General features: G+C 34.9%; 1 protein-coding gene across 12 annotated transcripts in view; it reads left to right on the top strand.

Annotated features, from left to right (window-relative positions):
• Nucleotides 1-21,225, top strand: part of EED (embryonic ectoderm development) — a 193,406-nt gene extending 172,181 nt beyond the window's left edge. For 11 of the 12 annotated variants that reach the window (XM_045038655.1, XM_045038652.1, XM_045038657.1 and 8 more), the window contains 10 exons: nucleotides 1,884-1,949; nucleotides 2,913-3,038; nucleotides 3,733-3,814; nucleotides 6,006-6,097; nucleotides 8,779-8,912; nucleotides 10,880-10,985; nucleotides 12,114-12,188; nucleotides 19,296-19,454; nucleotides 20,451-20,524; nucleotides 20,891-21,225. In XM_045038655.1, the coding sequence (XP_044894590.1) occupies nucleotides 1,884-1,949; nucleotides 2,913-3,038; nucleotides 3,733-3,814; nucleotides 6,006-6,097; nucleotides 8,779-8,912; nucleotides 10,880-10,985; nucleotides 12,114-12,188; nucleotides 19,296-19,454; nucleotides 20,451-20,524; nucleotides 20,891-21,017 (1,041 nt within the window). In that variant the 3' untranslated portion in view covers nucleotides 21,018-21,225. The remainder of the gene's footprint in view (nucleotides 1-1,883; nucleotides 1,950-2,912; nucleotides 3,039-3,732; nucleotides 3,815-6,005; nucleotides 6,098-8,778; nucleotides 8,913-10,879; nucleotides 10,986-12,113; nucleotides 12,189-19,295; nucleotides 19,455-20,450; nucleotides 20,525-20,890) is intronic. The other variant, XM_011286546.4, reaches the window with a different exon arrangement.
• Nucleotides 21,226-22,230: the final 1,005 nt, after the last annotated feature.

Genomic DNA, 22,230 nt, shown 5'->3' with positions numbered 1-22,230 from the left:
CACTGTTTTCTGTATTTGTTTTTTGTTAGTGTTGGTATTCTGTTCTCAAAGTTAACTTTATAACCAGGGACTGTCATCTCCATATTTTTGAAATGTCAGCATATTTCCAAATCACAGGAACACATATGCATCTATTCTGGGCTAGATCATTTTTTTCTAGATACCTGTTTTCTAAAAAGTAAAATTTGACTTTAGGTAATTTCCTGGAAAACTTCCTTTAAGGAAGGTCTAATTACATTTAAGGCTCTGGTGCTTTACTAGGTTGTTGAAATTCTGAAAATTTGAAACTTGGCTACTACAGTTGATAACATGGGACAGCAGGGGTTTTTTTGGTGTTTAGCCAAATGTAGTTTGTGATATGTAGCCTGCCTATAGTTGTCTGGTTCCTAAGTTCTTTGAAAAAAAAATTTGTGGGGAAAGTGATGTGGTTTCAAGAAAAGATTAAGGTTATTTTTCCTAGTTGGGAGCATACTGCATTGATTAATTTGAATCTACTTTAAGTAAGACATCACTGTAAACCTAAGATTATACTTCACTAACTTGGCCATGATAATATGAGAATTAGTATAATTTGTGCTCCAGTCTGCTATTTTAAATATTCCATGCATTCTAACAAAAAGTATCCCTGTTATCATTTAAAATGACATTGAAGGGAGTGCACCTGGGTGGCTCACTTTCTTGAGCTCTGCACTGACAGCATGGGAGCCTGCTTGGGATTTTGTCTCTCCCTCTCTTTCAGCCCCTCTCCCACTCACAATTAATCTCTCTCTCACTCAAAATAAACACTTAAAAAAATGACATTGAAGGCCATTACATAGTATATTGAATTATAAAAAGTTCTGTTTGGACTTCTTTTTAAAAAAAATTACCTTCTGGGATATAACCTAGTTTAGCAGTCATATAAGGAATTTTTTTAGACTATTAATGTACAGCTTTTATTAACTTAATAGTGATAGGTGATTATTACAGAGTTACTATATTTTAAAAATTTTTTTTAACGTTTATTTATTTTTGGGAGAGTGCGCACGTGTGTGCACACTGGAGCGGGGCAGAGAGAGAGAGAGAGAGAGAGACGCAGAATTGAAAGCAGGCTCCAGGCTCTGAGCTGTCAGCACAGAGCCCAACGCAGGGACTACAAGATCATGACCTGAGCTGAAGCTGGACGCTTAACCGACTGACCCACCCAGGCGCCGCTAGTTCTTATTTCTATTGAAATTATTAAGTTACTGCTAACACAACTATAAACTATAAAAAATGGAAAGAAATTTATTACAGTTAAATTGTATATTATGCAGATAGTATTAATTTTAGAATATATGGCAAATAAAAAGGACTCCCATACATCAGAAAGTTAGGGGCCCCTGGATGGCTCAGTTGGTTAAGTGTCTGACTTGGGCTCAGGTCATGATCTCACAATGGGGGGTCCGAGCCTCGTATCAGACTCCCAGCTGTCAGCACAGAGCCCACCTTGGATCTTCTGTCTACCCTTCCCTACTTGTGCTCTCACTTTCTCTCTCTCTCAAAAATAAGTAAAAGATATTTTTAATTTTTTTTTAATGTTTACTTATTTTTGACAGAGAGAAAGACAGCATGAGTGGGGGAGGAGCAGAGAGAGAGGGAGACACAGAATCAAGCAGGCTCCACGCTCTGAGCTGTCAGCACAGAGCCTGGTGTGGGGCTCGAACTCGTGAACCGTGAGATCGTGACCTGACCCAAAGTAAGACGCTTAACAAACAGCTGCTCAGGCGCCCCTAAAGAAGTTATTTTAAAACAGTAGTTTCTATAGTGTCTCTAAGACACATTTGTGACTAAGGTGTTTCACAGGTGAAGAGAGTATGTTTTTATATTTGAAATGAAATTTACCGTATTTTTGTTCTTATTAGGTTACCTTATATGAATGTCACTCACAAGGAGAAATCCGGTTGTTGCAATCTTATGTGGATGCTGACGTATCCTTTCCTGGGTTTTTAATATCTTTGGCTAAAGAAATTTCAATAAGTACACCAAAACTTTTCTAAATTAATTAGTTCCCTAAAGTTACTTTGTCCTTTCTTTACCCAGTGCTATTCCTTTACTGTCACAAGAGACTCCTTGTATTTAGTTTAATTTTCCTGATCCCTAGAAATGTATTTTAAGGTGGATATGAGGGAGGGGGGAAGGATGTCTGGAGATGAGCATTGGAAATCCAGTAGTAGAGAATGATAGCAAGAGAGTAGCTAAACCTCCTGTTTCTTTGACCTTGCGTAGAATTTTATCATGTCAGGGTAGTTAATTTGATGAATTTGGGTTGATCAGAAGCTGTGACTGGCATTCATCCCAAGTATTTGAACAACAAAGCCTATAGGGAAAAAATAAACATGCAGCTTGTTTAGGAAATAAAATATTGCAAAACATGAGTACATAAAGAAAAAGAAAGGTTTAAAAAGCCAAAAGGTTAGACAGTCAAAGCTGTTTCTTTTAAGATCCATTTGAAAAAGCTAGCAAAAAAGAAAAAGCAAGGATATTCAGTCTTCCATCATTTATGTGGAAAGAAGTGCTCTGTAGCCTTACTGGGAAAGTCTCACAGGAAAAAGTGGAAAACTGAATAGTTGCTGATCTTTTTCTAGAGATGCATATTCAGAAGTATTGGGCTAAAACAGGGGTCAGCAAATTACAGCTTGTGGGGCTACCTACCTGTTTGTGTAAATAAACTTCTACTGGTACACAACCATACCCATTCATTTACATATTGTTCATGGCTGCTTTCAAATGACAGTTGAGTGAAAGCATCTCTGAATAGTAATCAAATTGAGCGGAAGGACTGGTTTGTAAAAACTTGAGCGTTTCTTTGAAGCTTTCCTTGTACTGTACTAGAATCGTTGACGTGTTTACTTTTCAAAAACAAATTATATTTCTTAACTGGCATTTCTTAGGCTGATGAAAACTTTTATACTTGTGCATGGACATATGATAGCAATACAAGCCATCCTTTGCTGGCTGTGGCCGGATCTAGAGGCATAATTAGGATAATTAATCCCATAACAATGCAGTGCATAAAGGTGGGTTTTTTTGCTTACATTGTAGATCTGCCCTGTTTTGAATGCACACTTGTGAAAACTTACTATTTTTTAATTTAAAACTAATGGAATCAGTATCTGTATACTTTCTAACTTGATTTGTACTTTGCTTTTTGCTCCCTTTAGTCAAGCCTTTTGAGACCCTTGTCACATTTAGATAATACAAAGTAAGGAATAAGCAGGAAGTTTTTATTCGAAATTTTTAAAAAATAGAATAATTTGCCTCCTGCCTTGCCTTATTCAGAGAGAGTCTGGAATGAACTATAGCGGAAGAGTAAGTCTTTTCCAAATCTTTTAATTAGGGATTTAGAGTCAAGGGCACCTTGTAAAGAACCAAAAGGTGAAGCCTAGGAATTTGATACCGAGAGAAGTTTTACAAACCTCTTTAAATCAGAAGTTTTTTAACCCTAGGGCACATTAGAATTACCTGAGGGTCTTTTAAATCCTTAGCTGGGCCTCAGCTAATCCAGTCAAATCAAAATACCTGCAGTTGGGACTTCAATGTCTTTTTTCTTTTTTTTCTTTTTTTTTTTAACCTTACTTTGTTGGGTGATTTTAATGTGCAGCCAGGGTTCAGAACCAGTACTTTAAGTGAAACTATTTTTCCATTCTCTTAAGATTAACGAGAGAATTTATTGATTTAATATGAAAGTTCAATGTTATAAATTTATTGTAGCATTATGTTGGCCATGGAAATGCTATCAATGAGCTGAAATTCCACCCAAGAGATCCAAATCTTCTCCTGTCAGTAAGTAAAGGTAAGAGAAGCAAATGTTTCTTTAGTCCTATTTATTTGAAAATGATTTTTTTTTTTAAGGGACAGAGAGTTCTTAGGTTAAAAAAAAAGCCAAACTTAAAAAAAATTTATAAAGTATGTTTTAGTAGAAAAATCTTAGACCTTATTAGCATTCCCAGACCAAGAATTAGTTGAAAGACCATGAAAAATACACTATTAACATCAGATATAAATAAGATAATAGGTACTGAAGATTAAGTATGTGTTACCCTTCTTATGTGCAGTAGTGTGTTATGATCATTCATCTTCATTTGAATTATTTTATTAAAGTTTATTAATTTTAGTGGCAGAACACCAAAGTTAGGACATTTTTAGGAATTTTCAAAAGTTTTACAAATCATCTTATGACTAACCAGTCATGTAGTAAGAAATAATGCATCTGAAAATTGTTTTTCTCTATGTATTGTAAAGTTTTTGTTTTGTAAAGGATCCCCTAATAGACTTCCTTAAAATGCTAAGTTCTCTAGTATAAGCTCTTTGAAATGTTTCCCATACTTATAAAGAGAAAGCCTTCCATATGCCTATATTGGCATTATAAGTTTATTCAGGGCTCATTCAGGCCTCTTAATCATTTCTGAGCTCTCTGAAATGAGCTGGCTTGTTCTTATTTCTACATTCTGTTCTTGATTGCCTTTTTCCCTTTTACTTCTACATTATTCTACTCAAGTTTATTCTTTTTAAAGGCTTGTCAAAAAATAAAGGCTTATCAAACCTATAATCTCCCCCTCAATCTGTTTATATTAAAAGATGTCCTCAAGTCAAAATTCTTACATGAAAATACTTCAGTGTGATTTTTCTTTAACTATCAAGGCTTAAGTATAGAAATTGACACCTAGGGGAAGAGCTGACAACTTTCCTCTGATAATAGTAGCTGGACCCAGGTATTTTTTTACAGGTGATCTGGGTCATAATGCTGCACTTGTTCTAACTATCACAACTTTTTAACTCAGCTCTTCCCCCATTGTGCAAAATAATCTACAGAATATGATAAAATATTTTCCAAGTTGTATATCTAATAAGGGATTTGTATAAAGAGCTCTTACAACGCAACAATAAAGACAACCCTTTAAAAAAAGCGTCAAAGGTTTTGAATAGACCTCCTCTAAAGAATACACACAGTTGTCCAGTGAGCACATGAAAAGGTGCTCAGCATCATTTATCATTAGGGAAATAGAAATCAAAACCACAATGAGACCATTTCATACCTAGTAGGATGACTATAATCATACAGACAATAAACTGTTAACTAGAATGTAGAGAAGTTTGAACCCCCTATACATTGCTGGTGGGAATGTAAAATGTACCCACCTTAGAAAAAGTCTAGAATTTCCTCAAAAAGTTAAACATAGAAATACACTTCCGTGTGTGTGTATATGTAGTCAAGAGAAATGAAAGTAAATGTCCACACAAAAACTTGTACACAATTGGAATCAAGAAATAATTTTTTTTAAGAAATAATTTTTATAGCAATGTTAATTTCCACTACTAAACATAATTTGTTACTGTCTTTTAGTGTTCCCTATGGAATAGATTAATAGTCATGTACAGTTTGGGCATTGCCAGATATCAAGCTGTACATTCATTTTTATATTAATGTTGTATATTTTGTTGCTAATGTTTAGTGGATGAGATTGCTCAAATTATAGTTAATATTTCTAAGAGGTCTTTAATACTATAAAAGTATGTTGTGATATGTATAGTTTTTAATCCTATTTTGGGTTTACTGTAAAGATCTCGTAAATCTGTTCAGTCCCCTTCAACTACTAATTGTGGATTCTATGGAGGGAAAAACTGTAGTATCTTGTTCTATGACATAACAAACTTTATTTATGTCAAATCCCTAAGTGTTATGTCATGAGCATGACTCCATTAAATCAGATGTTATTTAAAAGAAATTGCTTGAGGTAAATAAGCTAAACATATTTTAAGACCACATAAATACTTCTTTTTGATCTTGAAAGTTTGAGCTTATACTTAAGTCTACATGTTGATGTAAATATTTTAAATTGCTATATAATTGGATTCTGCTTAGTCCCCACTGTGCATAACTTAATTCCAAACTTCAGTAGTTTTTACTTCTTTAAAGAGGTTTTGCAAGTCCAGAGTAAATGAATGACTAAAGTTCATTTTAATTTTTTTTATGTCTATACTAGATCATGCTTTACGATTATGGAATATCCAAACAGACACTCTGGTGGCAATATTTGGAGGCGTGGAAGGGCACAGAGATGAAGTTCTAAGTGCTGTAAGTTGAAAGCTGCAGGGCGGTGATCTTCAGGTGTACAGAGCTACAGAGCTCTGAACGATCCCCATGGAACTCTTACAAGAAAGCATGTGGTTTGTTTCATATAGCCTGTCAGGCACTCATTTCGTTTACTTGTGATATAACAAGGTTATTAGCTTACAGATGAAAGAATAAAGTGAGTAAGGCTCTGTGTTTTATCTGTACTCTTGCACTTTATACCAGCACCTGGATTCTCATGAAAGAATACCTTGAACTTGTTCAATCAAAAATCACCAAGCTAACTTTTGTTTTGCTGTTTCTCAGTCATTAAAGAAAAAGGTTAAGCCAGTTAGCAGTTGATCAACTTTCATCTTTCAATTTTTTTTTTTTTTTACATTTATTTTTGAGAGACAGAGCACAAGTGGGAGAAGGGTGGAGAGGAGACACAGAATCTGAAGCAGTCTCCAGGCTCTGAGCTGTCAGCATAGAGCCAGACATGGGGCTCGAACTCACAAACTGCGAGATCATGACCTGAGCTGAAGTCGGACACTTAACCGACTGAGCCAGCCAGGCACCCCAACTCTCATCTTTCAAATAAAAGATGAACTTTAAATAAAGCTGAAATATAAGATCCATTTTTTGGAAATGTTTCATTATGTTTATACTGAGTTTTAGATAAGTTTTTGATGTCATGTTAACTTTATGTATTATAATCTATTGAACCATTTTAATGATATGATGCTAGTATTTTTAGCTAGTATTTTCACATTTTTACATTAAAAAAAATTTTTTTTAATGTTTATTTATTTTTGAGACAGAGAGCATGAATGGGGGAGGGTCAGAGAGAGAGGGAGACACAGAATCTGAAGCAGGCTCCAGGCTCTGAGCTGTCAGCACAGAGCCCCACGCGGGGCTCGAACTCACAGACCAGGAGATAATGACCTGAGCCAGAGTCGGAAGCTCAACTGACTGAGCCACCCAGGCGCCCCTTAACATTTTTACATTATTTTAGCTTTACTTATGTTCCATTTATAACTTACTTAGTGGTTTTACAACTCTCCAGTATTTTCTTAAACTATGTAAAGGGGCACCATGTTTTGAAGCAGGTAGCATTTTAATTGGAAGTACTAAATAATTGGAAGTTGGAGTTTGTATGCTTTTGTGAGAATCATACCTAATTTCACCTACTTTGTCACCTTGGATTTTCTAAAAGTTGCAGCAGCACTCTCCCGTCTTCTGTGTCTTAAGAGCCATGACTACCATCCTTTTTTTAAGAATTATAAATTAGAGCTACTGGCTCTAAGGGTGTCATGTTGCTGTTGACATTGAGGTAATTAGAAGTAGCAGGAATCAGACTTCTGAATTCAGTAAACACAAATCTAAAGCCCTTAGGCTCTTGGAAAACAGTGTTAGTGATCAGTTCGAAGGTTGGTTTAACACAAATACCTAGATTAATAAGGAAGATACTCTCCTCCATAGATAGAACTCTTTACTGTTCTTTCTTTTTCTTTTTCTTTTTCTTTTTCTTTTTCTTTTTCTTTTTCTTTTTCTTTTTCTTTTTCTTTTTCTTTTTCTTTTTCTTTTTCTTTTTCTTTCTCTTAAGATTTTATTTTTAGGTAATCTCTGCACCGAGTGTGTGGCTCAAGTTCATAACCCCAAGATCAAGAGTTGCATGCTCTATTGACTGAGCCAGCCAGGCGCCCTTCTATTGTTATTTCTTTCTTTCTTTGTTTTTTTTAAATTTTTTTAACTTTTATTTATTTTTGAGAGATAGAAGCAGAGCATGAATGAGGGAGGAGCAGAGAGAGAGGAAGACACAGAATCCAAGGCAGGCTCTAGGCTCTGAACTGTCAGCACAGAGCCCAACCCGGGGCTCAAACACACAAACTGTGAGATTGTGACCTGAGCCGAAGTCAGACGCTTAACCGACTGAGCCACCCAGGTGCCCCTATTGTTATTTCTTAAAATGAGAGCAGTACACAGTCTATTTCCTCTTCTCTATAATACAGGAGGAGTTCCACTAGAAGGACTGATGTGTGAGATTTTCATTAACACATGAATCACATGCTAAGTTAAAGAGCATCTCTGTGCCTCATTGCTTTATGAAGTAGGTACATTAAGGTTATTACAACGGATGATCTGTTAGCAGTCTTAACAATTGGTATATAGCAAATGAAAAAGTTAAAATACATTATTTCCTTTTTTTAGACCTTTTTTCTTTTTAAAAGTGAACTTACCTAATGTAACAAGTATTTTGACTTAAATATACACATAAAGCAAAATTTCAGTTGTTTAAAGACTCATTGTATATTTTCACATACAGCTGTCAATTTCATTGTTTAGTAGACAAAGAAAACAAACTTAACTCAGGTCTTTGCATCATAGAATAATTACTTCAGCATTCTATTTACCTTTAAAATCAAGCAAAGGTAATATTTAAAAATAATTGAATAGATAAAACTAAATTCAAACAATTTACTTTCTTGACTTATATATTATATAAGCTCATATATGCTATGGTGACAAATCAGATAAAATTAAATCTTGAAATCAGTAACAGCTCTGATTTATGGGCTACATAGATGAAACTCAAAGTGTTTGTGACTTAAAATACAATTTTCACTACACTGTATCTCAGATGAAAATTGGATAGTCTAATTTGGGCAATTTTGTATGTCTAAGCTTTTTTGTTTTACGTACAGGATTATGATCTTTTGGGTGAAAAAATAATGTCCTGTGGTATGGATCACTCTCTTAAACTTTGGAGGATCAATTCAAAGAGAATGATGAATGCAATTAAAGAATCTTATGATTATAACCCAAATAAAACTAACAGGTAAAAATTGTGCTATTTAAAACAGTTATTTCTTGCTGTTGGATTGATGATGTGTTTTACTTTATCCAAAATTTTTACATAATCCCTTACAATTTACATACCATAAAATTTACTGATTTTAAATATAGCCCTTTGCTTTTAGTCTAATGTTTGTGGCTCATTTTTCAAAATCCCCTTTAAATTGCGTTTTCATCTTAATTTAGTAGCATGTTTTACTTATTTAGGTATGTATATGCTTGGCTTTTTACATTATAACAATGTTAAGCTGCTCAAAATTGCTGTGGGATAGAGTAAAGGGTCCTTCTGAATAATGTTGCTAGCATTATTTGTCAACACTCTTAATTTTTAGTCACGTCAGTAAATCCTGATTTTTTAAATGGGTTTCTTGGCTTTGATTCATGATAATGTAATTCTTTCCTTTAAATGATGATCCCTTTTTTAGATGGAGAAAATTCAAAAGCTGGAACCTCCTTCAAGAGATTTTGAGTGGGAAGTTTTCTTAATATATATAAAGATTTTCATTTTTTAAGTAATCTTTCCACCCAATGTGGGGCTCGAACCTACAACCCCAAGATCAAGAGACACACACTCCACCCTTTGAGCCAGCCAGGCAGTCTTCTTTTTTTTTTTATTTTTGAAAAGTTCCATTTGAAATCTGTTTTTGAAATGCTTATTTTTTTATTGTTTACTTATTTTTGAGAGAGAGACAGAGTGCCGAGTAGGGGAGGGGCAGGGAGAGAGGGAGACACAGAATCCAGAGCAGACTCCAGGCTCTGAGCTGTCAGCACAGAGCCCAATGTAGGGCTCAAACCCATGAATCACTGAAGTCAGACGCTTAACAGACTTGAGCCACCCAGGCACCCCTGAAATGTTTCGATTCTTTAATTCAGTAACTGTCTTTTCAGTATCTTTTCAGGCTGTTAGCACTTTCACTGTAACTGTCATAAATCTCCATTTATTAACTTTGTTTACAATTCTTTTTTAACAAAGAGCTAGCATTTATTTTCTCTTTATCAAACCAGATTATTAATAGATTATCAGTTAAATTTATAACCCATCAACAAATATTTCAATGCATTAACATTTATGAGACCTCAGTGGCCTCTGAGAATTAGTACAACTTCCAGATTTCTCTTTTAGAACCCAAGGGGTTAGTATAATATTTGTTTTCATATTTTCTAGAGCTTTGGAATAAATAGAATTATATTTTACAGTTTACAGAAAGTAACATTGAGTTATGCTGGTCTTGAGAGGTTTAACCATAGATTATAATATTTATTTGGCTAAAAAGCAGTTAACATAATTACAGCAGAATTGAGAATTTATAACAGATCATGAATAACATTTTAATGTTTTAATAAAGAAAAGCTCCTAGAATTGGAATTGGGAGGAATGTATGAGAGGATTCAACCCAGCACCCTTTTACATATGAAGGAGAAGTAAAAAGGATGTGTTGAATTGCCCAAGAGACACAACTAATTCATGGCATATCATTCTTTTATAATTAATTTCAGTTTAAAACTGAATCACTAGATTGGAAATGTTAGGTATACTTTTAATTATCTGTAGAACGGGAAGAACTGGTAGTTGGTGGTCTTCTCACAGACACGTTTAAGCAAAATATATGTATATATATGTATGTATGTATAGCAATATGTTTTACTTACCCAAATACAGGAAAAGTCTTATTAAATGCCAGATTCTTGTCAGATACCATTTCCAGAGATTGTCGCTCAAGGCAGGACTCTCATCTAGCTTTCTCTTTCGCAGTCTTTGGAATGATACGTCATTGTTCTAGAAAGATGACGATCTTTTGAAATAATCTAGATATATTGACTTTCATAGACTGTTAATGCTTAACTTTAGATAGCTTATTGTATTTATTAAAGTTTTATAAATCTTTTAAGTGAAAATTAGTGTGATTCTACTATCCTTTTTTCTTTTAACTTTTGACATTTCCATTTCAGGCCATTTATTTCTCAGAAAATTCACTTTCCTGACTTTTCCACCAGAGACATACATAGGAATTATGTCGATTGTGTGCGATGGTTAGGTGATTTGATACTTTCCAAGGTATGCTAACTGTTGTTAAGCTGTACTTCTGTTATTTGTGTTTGTGTGAGTTGGAACTTTTCAGGGAGCACAGTTTTTTCATATAGTTTGGTAAATTGGATGGCAGATGGCAGAAATTCCTTTTTTTTTCTTCCTTGAAGTCTCATAGATTTGGAAATTTGTTTTAGGCATAAAACATCCTGATGAATTGTTATAACTTGTGCTGTAATAATAGGAAAAATGTTAACTTGTGAGATGATATTCTTCTCTGATATCTGATGCTATAAAATAACCCAATTTCTAAAGCCAGTGGTGGGTTTTTTGGTATGTTTGTGTCCATTTTGGTAAATTTGTATTTACAAAAACAGCTGGGGTTGGCTATGGGCTGTAGTTTGCCAACCCCTGATCTCTAAAGTGTTGATGTATATTTACATATTTTTTGCTGATAATTTAGAGTAGTTGTTGGTGATGTTATCTGAACATTTAGGATTGTCATATTTGGAAAAATTGCTGTCCAGTCTCCTTTCTTGATGTGGATTTCAGGGCATTGCATATTTTCTTGGGCAGAGCCTAACTTTTTTCTTGGCCTTCCAGGTATAGTTTTTCCTTTTTTTAAAGTTTTGACCTTGAAATAATTAGATTGACAGTAAGTTTCAAAGCAGAGAAGTCCCATATTGCCCTTCACCCGATTTCTCCCACATATATCTCACATAACTATAATACAATATCAAATTTAGGAAATTGACATTGTACAATGTGTGCGTATAGTTCTATGTCATCATTTTATCACATGTGAATTTTGTCAGTTCAGGAATGTTAACAGTATGGGACCTTTTAAGATTGGTTTTTTTCACTCAGTATAATGCCATCCAAGTTGTTGTGTGTATCAATAGTTTCCCCTTTTTATTGCTGAGTAGTATTCCATGGTATGGCTGTACCACAGTTTATTTAACTATTCATCTATTGTAGGACATTTTGGTCCTTTGCAGTTTGGGGCTATTACAAATAAAGCTTCTAATGAACAATCGTGTTCAGGTTTTTGTGTGGACTTAAGTTTTCATTTCTCTGGGATAAATGCCTAGAATGGCAATTGCTGGGTCATGGTTAAGTTTGTTTAGTTTTTTAAGAAACTGCCAAACTATTTTCCAGAGTGGCCGTGCCATTTTACATTCCCACCAGCAATGTATGAAAGATCCAGTGTCTCCGAATCTTCGCCGGCATTTGGTACTGTCACTATTTTTTATTTTAGCTGTTCTGATAGGTGTGTAGTGATACCTCATCGTGGTCTTAATTTGCATTTCCCTGATGGCTAGTGATGTTGAACATCTTTTTCATGTGCTTATTTACCATCCATATATCCTTTTCGATGATGTCTCTTCATATCTTTTGCTCATTTTCTAATTGGATTGGTTTTGTGTGTTTTTTTTTTATTGTTGAGTCTTGAGAGTTCTGAATATATTCTGAATATGAATCCTGTGTCAGATATGTAGTTTGCAAAAATTTCTTCCAATCTGTAGCTTGTCTTTTCATCCTCTTAATAGGGTCTTTTGTAGAGCAAATGGTTTTAATTTTGACGAATTTCAATTTATTGAATTTTGTTTGAAGAAAATTATTTTATGGATTGTGCTTTTGATGTTACATTTAAAAGCTCTTCACACTCTGGATCCTAAGGAATTTTTCCTGCATTTTGTCGTGTTACATTTTATATTAACGTATGATCTATTTTGAGTCAATTTTTGTATGAGGTTTAAGTAGTAGTTCATTTTTTTTTGCCTGTGGATAGCCAGTTATTCAGCACCACTTGTTGAAAAACTATTCTTTCTCCTTTGAACTGCTTTTGCATTTTGGTCAGAGTTGTTTGGCCTACTTGTATGAGGCCTTTTCTGGTTTTTCTGTTCTATTTCTCTCTACCACTGCTATATGCAGTCTTGGTTACTGTGGCTCTATAGTAAGTCTTGGAATTGGTTAAGTGATTTCTTCCATTTTATTCTTTTTCAAAATTGTTTTAGTTATTTTGATTCCTTTGACTTCCCATTTAAATTTTAGAATAATCTTGTCTACATTTTATAAAAAATCTTGCCAGGAGTTTTATGGGCAAGGGAGATTTTGATTGCTATTATGTTAAACCTATATATCAGTTTGGTGGGGGACTAATATCTTTGCTCTGCTCTCCAGTTCATGAACATAGCATGTCTGTCCATTTATTTAGATCTTTGATTTTTATTATCAGCATTATGTAGCTTTTAGCGTAGAAGTCGTGTACATACTTTGTTAGATTTATACTTAAGTACTTCTCTTTTTTGTGGTTACAAATGATATTCCTTATTTCTATGTGTTTATTGCTAGTATATAGGAATGCAGTTGATTTTTACATATTGACCTTTAATCCTGTGACCTAATTCTAGGAGGGTTTTTTCCTCGAGGACTTGGGATTTTTTTACATAGACTATCATGTCATCTGCAAATAGGGGCAGTTGTATAGTTTCCTTTCTGATCTTGCCTATTGCACTGGTAGACTTACAGTTCTATGTTGAATAGTGATGTTAAGATCAGACGTTCTTGACTTGTTTCTGATGTTAAAGGGGAAAGAATTCAGTGTTTGACAATTAGCTGTTTTTTGTAGATGTTCTCTATCAAGTTGAGAACTGTCTCCCTTACTAGTTTTTTGAGAGTTTTATCATGAAATCCTTGTTGAATTTTGTTAAATGCTTTTTCTCTATCAGTTGGTATGGTCATGTGATTTTTCTTCCTTAGCCTGTTAATGCAGTGTATTTCTTTTTTTTAAGTTGATTTACTTTGAGAAAGAGAAAGTGTGTGTGATTGGGGGAAGGGACAGAGACTGGAGGACAGAGAATCCCAAGCACGCTCTGCTCTGAGCCACCCAGGCACCCTGTCATTGTTTTTTTTAATATTGATTCCAGTCCCTGGAATTAGTTTATTTGGTCATAGTGTATAATTTTTATATATGTTGCTAATAGTTGGTATTTTGTTAAATATTTCTGTATTTGTGTTGATGAGACTGATATTAGTCTGAAGTTTTTTGTAATGTCTTTGTCTGGTTTTCCTATTGATAATACTGGCTTTATAAAATGAATTGGGAAGTTTTCCCTCCTATTTTCTGGAATTGATAGAATTGGTGTTTATAGAATTGATGTTAATTCTTCATAAATGGTTGTTAGAATTCTCCAGTTAAATCATCTGGGCCTAGAAATTTTTGAGGGAGAGTTTTAAGGATAACAGATTCAGTTTCCCTGATAGTTAAAAGAACTGACTGTTGAAATTAACTATTTTATATTGTGTGAGTTGTGGTAATTTGTGCTGTTTGAGGAATTGGTCCATTGTATTTAAAGTAAAAATTGTGTGTAGAGTTGTTTGTAGTATTCTTACTGCCCTTTTGATAACTGCAAGGTCTCTACTGATGGCCCTGTTTCATTCCTGAAATTGGTAATTTATTGTCTTCTTTTTTTGTCAGTCTTGATTAAGGACTCATCAATTTTTTATCTCTTCTTTTATTTCCCATGGATGTATTTTGCTCTTTTGCCAATTTCTTAAGGTGTGGGAGCTTAGATTATTAAAAAAAATTTTTGGGGGGTGCCTGGGTGGCTCAGTCGGGTAAGTGGCCGACTTCGGCTCAGGTCATCATCTCGCGGTCCCTGAGTTTGAGCCCCTCATCAGGCTCTGTGCTGATAGCTCGGAGCCTGGAGCCTGCTTCTGTTTCTGTCTCCCTCTCTCTCTACCCCTCCCCCATTCGCACTGTCTCTCTCTGCCTTTCAAAATTGAATAAATGTTAAAAATTTTTTTTTAATGCTTATTTATTTTTGAGAGAGAGAGAGGGAGACACAGAATCCAAAGCAGGCTCCAGGCTCTGAGCTGTCAGCACAGAGCCTGATGTGGGGCTTGAACCTATGAATGGTGAGATTGTGACTGGGGTTCAAGTCAGGACGCTTAACTGACTGAGCCACCCAGGTGCTCTAAGAGAGCTTAGATTATTGAGTTGAGACTTTTCTAAAGTAAGTATTAGATGCTGTAAGTTTTCCTGTCAGCACTGCTTCAGCTGCATTTCACTAATTTTGATACGAAGTGTGTTGTTTAGTTTCTAGGTGCTGGAGATTTTCTTGTATCTTTCTCTTATTGATTTCAGTTTGATTCCATTGTGGTCACAGCATACTCTTGATGATCTTGGCTCTTTTAAACTTTTTGAGATTTATTGTATGACTCTATCTGAGGTATATGTTCCATAGGAGCTTGAAATGGATGTGCAGTTCTGTTTGTGTGTAAGTACTGTAAATGTGAGTTAGCTGCTCTTGTTGATGGCGTGGTTGAATTCCATATCTGCACTGCTTTTTCTGTCTACTTATTTTATCAACTAGTGAGAGATGGGGAAGTTTCCAGCTGTAATTGTGGATTTTTCCCATACTGCTTTCAGTTTTATGATGTTTAGCTGCTCTGTGGGTTGCTTGTTATTGCTATGTCTTAATGACTGGATCCTTTAATTTTTTTTTTTTCTTATTTTCTTTTATCTGGGCTTTTCCCCTAATTTCATATAGGTTATATGAACATCTTTTTTTTTTTTTGGTAGGCTCAACACCTAATGTGGGGCTTGAACTCACAATTCCTAGATCAAGAGTCATATGTTCTACTAACTAAACCATCCAGGCACCCCTATGCGAACATTTTTTAGAATTCCATTTTGATTTATGTGTAGTGTTGAGTACATTTCTTTATGTAGCTTTTTTGGTGTTTCCTCTAGCGGTTACATTATATATGCATATTACCTATTTTGTTGCCATATCTTATATATATTATGTATTTTTGTTATGCTATCTATAAGAAAGTTCACTAGGTATAAAATATGTATAGATTAAAAGTAAAAAATTATCTAAAAATATACTACCATGCAAATATAAGTATAAATATATATTTATATAACTTGTCTGTCTACTGTGTATCAACATTTTACCACTTCATACGAAGTATAGAAATCTTATTTCCTCTATATTCTTACTTTGTCCTCCATTTATAGTATAATTGTCTTAAATATTCCCTTTATACTTGAGAACATCAAAAAGTATTACCATTTTTGCTTCAACCATCAAATATAACTTAAAAACTCCAGAGGGAAAGGAGGGTATTGTATTTGCTTATTTTGCTTTTTCCATTTTTCTTCCATCCTGATGTTCCAAGATTCCTTATATTATTTCCTTTATGTTTATAAAGGTGCCTGTAATCATTCCTTTAGGGCAGGTTTGCCAGTGACAAATTCTCAATTTTTCTTCATTTGAGAATGGCCTCATTTTTCCTTCATTCCTGAAAGGTACATTCGCTCTTTATAGGATTTTTCTGTTGACAATTCTTTTCTTTAAACATTTGAAAAATGTTGTACTCCTTCCTTCCAGGGTCTGTGGTTTCTGATGAGATACCTGACATCATTGGAATTGTTTTTTTTCCTAAACAGAAGTGTTCTGTCTTAACTGCTTTCATGATTTTTTTCTTATGTGTTTTTAGTTTTCAGAAGTTTGAATGTGATGTGCCTTGATACAGATTTCTTTGAATTTATCTTTTGGGGTTTATTCACCTTGAATTTGTAGTAGATTTATGTCTTTTGGGGACATAGTTTGTCCCAGATTTGGAAACTTTTCAGCCATTATTCAAATTCTTTTTTAGGCCTGCTGTCTTCTGCCCTTCTTTTGGAACTCTAATGATATGAATGTTACATCTTTTATTTGGACCCCTGGGCCTTTCTTGTGTACATTTGTTTTCTTTTGTTTAGATTGGATAGTTTCTGTTCTAACTTTAAATTTATTGACTCTATTCATCTGTTGAACCTTTCCATTGATTTTCTTATTTTGGTTATAGTAATTTTTCGGTTCTAAGATTTCCATTTGATTGTTTTTATTTTTTATTTTTTGGCTGAGACTTTTAATTGTTTTAAGTGTGTTTGTAATTGCTCATTGAAGCATTTTTATGGTGGCTAAATCCGTGTTAGGTAGTTCCAACATCTGTGTCATCTCAATGTTGGCATTTATTGTCTTTTAGCATTAAAATTGAGAATTTTAAGATTCTTGGTATGACAAATGAATTTTTGATTGAGATCTGGATATTTTGAGTATTATACAAGACTCTGGGTCTTATTTTATTTAAATCTTTTGCAGCAGACTTCCTCTGATAAATTTTCAGCTGGGGAAAGGGAGCACTACTTCATGATTGGCAGGTGGTGGGGCAAGTCAGATGATAGTGTCTTATTACTGTTTCCCAAGTGGTCTCCACTGACCCTGGGGGTTGTGGCTGGTGGTAAACATGCTAACTTTCTGCTGGGCCGCCTCTGATACCACCCCAGCTGGAAAGGAGGAGAGTTACCTCATTATGATGAGGGATAGGGTGAGTTGAGGATGCACTTGAGGTGCATAGTTAACCACCTGAGAAGTGCTCCCCACTGGGCCTTGGCTGGTTCACATGAGGGTGGGCCCACAGTTTTTTGTTTTTTTGTTTTTTTTTTTCTGTGGTGTTTGGCTAGAGCAGAGTGTTCGAAAATGTTCTCTCTTGGCTATGTTGCTATCTTCCTGGTTCTTTGGCCAGAGAGAACAGGCTTTTGTTGGGATTTTTTTTTTTGGCCTTTACCTGTTAGTATGGGGGAGTTGCTGCCTTCTCTAGTATCCAGTCTGTAAATGAGGCAAAAGAAAACCAAGGAACTCAATGTGCTTCACATCCCAAGGTTCCTAACCAGACTGCCTTCTCTGTACCTTTCAGAGTCTTATGTTTGCTTTATATTTGATATTTAGTCTTTCAAGCTACAATGAGGATAATAGGAGAAAGTATATCTACTCCATCATTTTGGAAGTAAAAGTAAAAAGCCATCAGCTCTAAAATTTCTTTTCTTAGAACTTAATCAGATGATAGGAAAGAATTTCTGCATTTTAGGTTTCAGGAAGCTGACCTGAATGAACTATATTGGTGGTCTCAAATCTATTTCTGCATCAGAATCACTGGGAGAACATTGTAAAAATAGATTCCTAGGCCTCACTCCTGGAGATTCTAAATCTGGCACAAGGACCTGGGAATTTTAGTTTTAAAAAGCTTTCTAGATGATTTTTAAGTGTAGTCATCTGTTAGGCTTGTCAAATTCTTTTTAGCTCCTTAAGTTTTAGTTTTCCATGAGGGCACTTTACTAATTAAGGGTCCTTTACCAGTGCAGTCAGTGACAAGCACTTGAAGAGCTGTGTTACAATTCTTCTGTTTTGGCCTTCACTTGTAGAGGTTCTCATTCAGTAAGGTTGGGACCAAGATGAGTCTTTTGAGAGAAATAGACAGGCTTTCAGTCCAATCGTGCACTTAGTTAAGAGTTATCAGAGTAGGTAATGTCCAAGGTACTTTACAGTAAAGAATTTGTATATCAGATATATAGCCCTTTGATTTCAAAAAGGCAGAGAGGAAGAAAAAAAAGGGGTATTGTTTCCTCCCTAGTCTTCCTGTGCCTCTGCTGTTAAACTATTTTATAGGTCAGTGAACCTGACAGAGCTGCCATATGTGACTGTGTAGGCTGTGTCCTGTAAAACTCCAGGAGGCGCTCTACCTACACAAGAATTTCTCAGTCTAGGTTCTGTTGAGACATTGGGCTAGATAATTTTTTTTTATGGGAAAGGCCATCCTGTACATTGTACGACGTTCAGCAACATTCTGGCCTCTACCTACTAAAGGCCAGGGACATTGCCAAAGGTCCCTTAATTGGCACACCACTGACCTATAATGTGAATAGTGCCCACTGTGTTGTAATTTTTCTTCCCTCGTATTCTTTACTACTTGGTGCTTAACTTAGATGTGTGCAAAGAAAGATATGATGTTACAGGATAGAGAAGGTGTAACTTAGTCTATTTCCATCCTATCCTCATATCAATGTCTTGATGTTAAACCACGTGTTTAATTGCCTTCTATTATAATCTTATCTCTAAGCAGGGGACACATTGAAGAGCCATCTATTTGTATACAGTTTATATAATTTTACCTTTGCTATAAAACACTCAAGTCTCTGGATGCCAGAGTATCTAGAGCTGAATTTGGTTTGGAAGAGAAATTGTGACTTCAAAATGAATATTCCAGATAATATAATGCTTTTGGGTATTGTTAACTTCTGTTGATAATATAACTTCTTGTCGTCAAGTGTGGGCATTGACTCCAAATATAAATAAATGTATATCACTGTATTTAGTAGATGGATAACCAGGTTTTAAGACTGTCAATTGTAAAAAGATAATAGAAAAAAGGCTTTTTAAACAAAAGTTAAATTCAGTTCTTTACATAACATATCTTTTTTTTTCTCATTTTTCTCTTTCAAAGTCTTGTGAAAATGCCATTGTGTGCTGGAAACCTGGCAAAATGGAAGATGATATAGACAAAATTAAACCCAGTGAGTCTAATGTGACTATTCTCGGGCGATTCGATTACAGCCAGTGTGACATTTGGTACATGAGGTTTTCTATGGATTTCTGGCAAAAGGTAGCAACATATTTTTACATTTTCAAATTACTTGACTTAGACCATTATAATTTCACTTTTCTTTTGTGCATCCATGTTCGGTTCCCTCTAAGAATCTCTACCTCAGTATTTTATATTGATTACTTTGGCTTTTGGTGTTATTTATTCTACCTTTGTGGCTCTGCACACCATCTGCAGTGCTTATTATAAATGCAATTGCAGGTGTCAATCGTGGCAGTGAGGTATTTACTTTCTGTAACATGTTACTAAGATTTAATGTTTTGGTGTTTAGAGTTAACCTTTGTAAGTAGATTTTTGGTAGAAAAACCTAAAGAAAAACAAACATGGGGCAAAGTACCAGTTATCTAAAAGGTTTTTTTTTTTGTTTTTTTTTTTGGTTTTTTTTTGGTGTGTGCATTTATTTATTTTTGAGAGAGAGAGAGAGAGAGACAGAGCACGAGTAGGGGAGGGGCAGAGAGAGGGGGAGACAGAACCTGAAGCAGGCTCCAGGCTCCAAGTTGTCAGCACAGAGCCTGACATGGGGCTCGAACCCACGAATGGTGAGATCACGACCTGAGCTGAAGTCAGACGCTTAACTGACTGAGCCACCCCGGCGCCCCATAGTTATCTAAAATTTTAAGGAGATTGGTGTTAGGATTTTGTAGTAACAAATTACTTGGGTATTTACTTCTGTAAGAAAGCTTTGGAGGAGCTGTCTGTAGTTTTTGCTACAGTTCTTTAAGGCAGAATAAAGAGTACATGCTAACAATGTAACTTGTAAAAGTTCTTCATAAATTTGCAGAATGCCTTCTGATTTACTCAAAGTACTTCTGTGAGGTATTAGTTGCTCTTATCCCCATTTACAAATCCAAAATTTAAGATGGCAAAGAAATAATTATAAGCATGGCCATAAGCTGGAGCTGAGGTTTTTCTGGAATATGAGTATGTCGTAGGAATGCTTGAATACTTTATAGCCTATTTTAATAATTGGATGTTTAAAAAAATGTGTTTATACAGATGCTTGCATTGGGCAATCAGGTTGGCAAACTTTATGTTTGGGATTTAGAAGTAGAAGATCCTCATAAAGCCAAGTAAGTATTCAGAAATTTTATTGATAATTACTGCCTTTTTCTTAAATGTTATGTCAGTATAGAGGAAGTAATTGATACTTAAGGTACCATCCTCAAATCATTTTTGACATTTAAATGACTCAGTTATTTTAAAGCATTTATCTTTTATCATAGTGACTGGTTATAAGTATCCTGGTGACAAGTTAACTTTTTTAATTTAAAATGTACCCAAATTTTATGAAAATTGAGGTTGAGCTCTTAGTGATGTTTTCAATGCGTTCTATAGGACTTGGAACATCTCTTTGTTTTCTAATTTACTGGCTTAAGTTAGATACTGACAACATATTCTGTGAATGGCATTTAACCTGTTGTCTTGTTTTCCCCTAGATGTACAACACTGACTCATCATAAATGTGGTGCTGCTATTCGACAAACCAGTTTTAGCAGGGATAGCAGTATTCTTATAGCTGTTTGTGATGATGCCAGTATTTGGCGCTGGGACCGACTTCGATAAAATACTTTTTCCTAATCAAAATTAGAGCGTGTTTTCTGTGTACAATAGATTAATGTATCTTGCTAGTAAGGGCACATAGAGCATTTAGAGTTGTCTTTCAGCATTCAATCAGGCTGAGCTGAATGTAGTGATGTTTACATTGTTTACATTCTTTGTACTGTCTCCTGCTCAGACTCTACTGCTTTTAATAAAAATTTATTTTTGTAAAGCTGTGTGTTAGTTTATTTTCATTGTGATAAAGAGAAATGTTGAAAGTAATAAAAGTATGCCCGTTTTTGGAGTGATCATTTTTGTAGTTCTTTTACCTGAAGAAAGCTATTATAGGGGCACCTGGGTGGCTCAGTTGGTTAAGCGTCCAACTTCGGCTCAGGTCATGATCTCACAGTTTGTGAGTTCAAGCCCCGCATCGGGCTCTGTGCTGACAGCTCAGAGCCTGGAGCCTGCTTCAGATTCTGTTTCTCCCTCTCTCTCTGCCCCTCCCCACTCATGCTCTGTCTCTCTGTCTTAAAAATAAATAAAACATTAAAAAATTAAAACAAAAAAAAGAACGCTATATAATGTAGTGATTAAGTGTAAGTTCTAGAACTAAACTGAATTTTAAGTTTTGACTGTGCAACTATAAGCTGGGCTAAGTAACTTAACATCTACCTCAGTTTCCTCTTGTGTGAAACAGGGATAAGATACTCATAGAGTTATTAAGGATCAAATGATTAGACACATGGGAAGCAGCCAGAATAGTACTTGATATACATTAAACCCTAAATTACATTATTTTTACTGGAAATCGTATTTCCTATGTCTTCGTATTTCTTCTGTAATAATATCATAGTGATTAAATTTAAAATTTAGAGTTGGCACATACGATTTAATTAAGCTATCTGCACTATTAAAAAATATACTGCTGTTTGGTTTGCAGCTAGACCATAAGTAATCTGAGTGGATATTTTGCCATTAGAGCAAGTGAGAAGAGGACATAGAAGTTTGAATGCAGGGGGTTGAAAAATGAAAGAAATGGAGTATGTACAGTGTTATATCTGCTTTTCTAGAAAGGTATTGCTTAAGAGAAATAGATTGAGGGAATCAGACTTGAGAGTAGTTGATTGTTTTGTTCCAAACACAAGGTGCTTTGTATACACTTATGAACAAGAAGAAATAACGAGAAAATCCCCCAGTTAGGACCAACATGACATGTGGAGGAATTAACCTGAAGCAG

The sequence above is a fragment of the Felis catus genome, chromosome D1, assembly GCF_018350175.1.
Source record: "Felis catus isolate Fca126 chromosome D1, F.catus_Fca126_mat1.0, whole genome shotgun sequence".
Classification (NCBI taxonomy): Eukaryota; Metazoa; Chordata; class Mammalia; order Carnivora; family Felidae; genus Felis; species Felis catus.
Note: the sequence above shows the minus strand (reverse complement) of the source record. Positions and strands in the feature narration are given on the sequence as shown.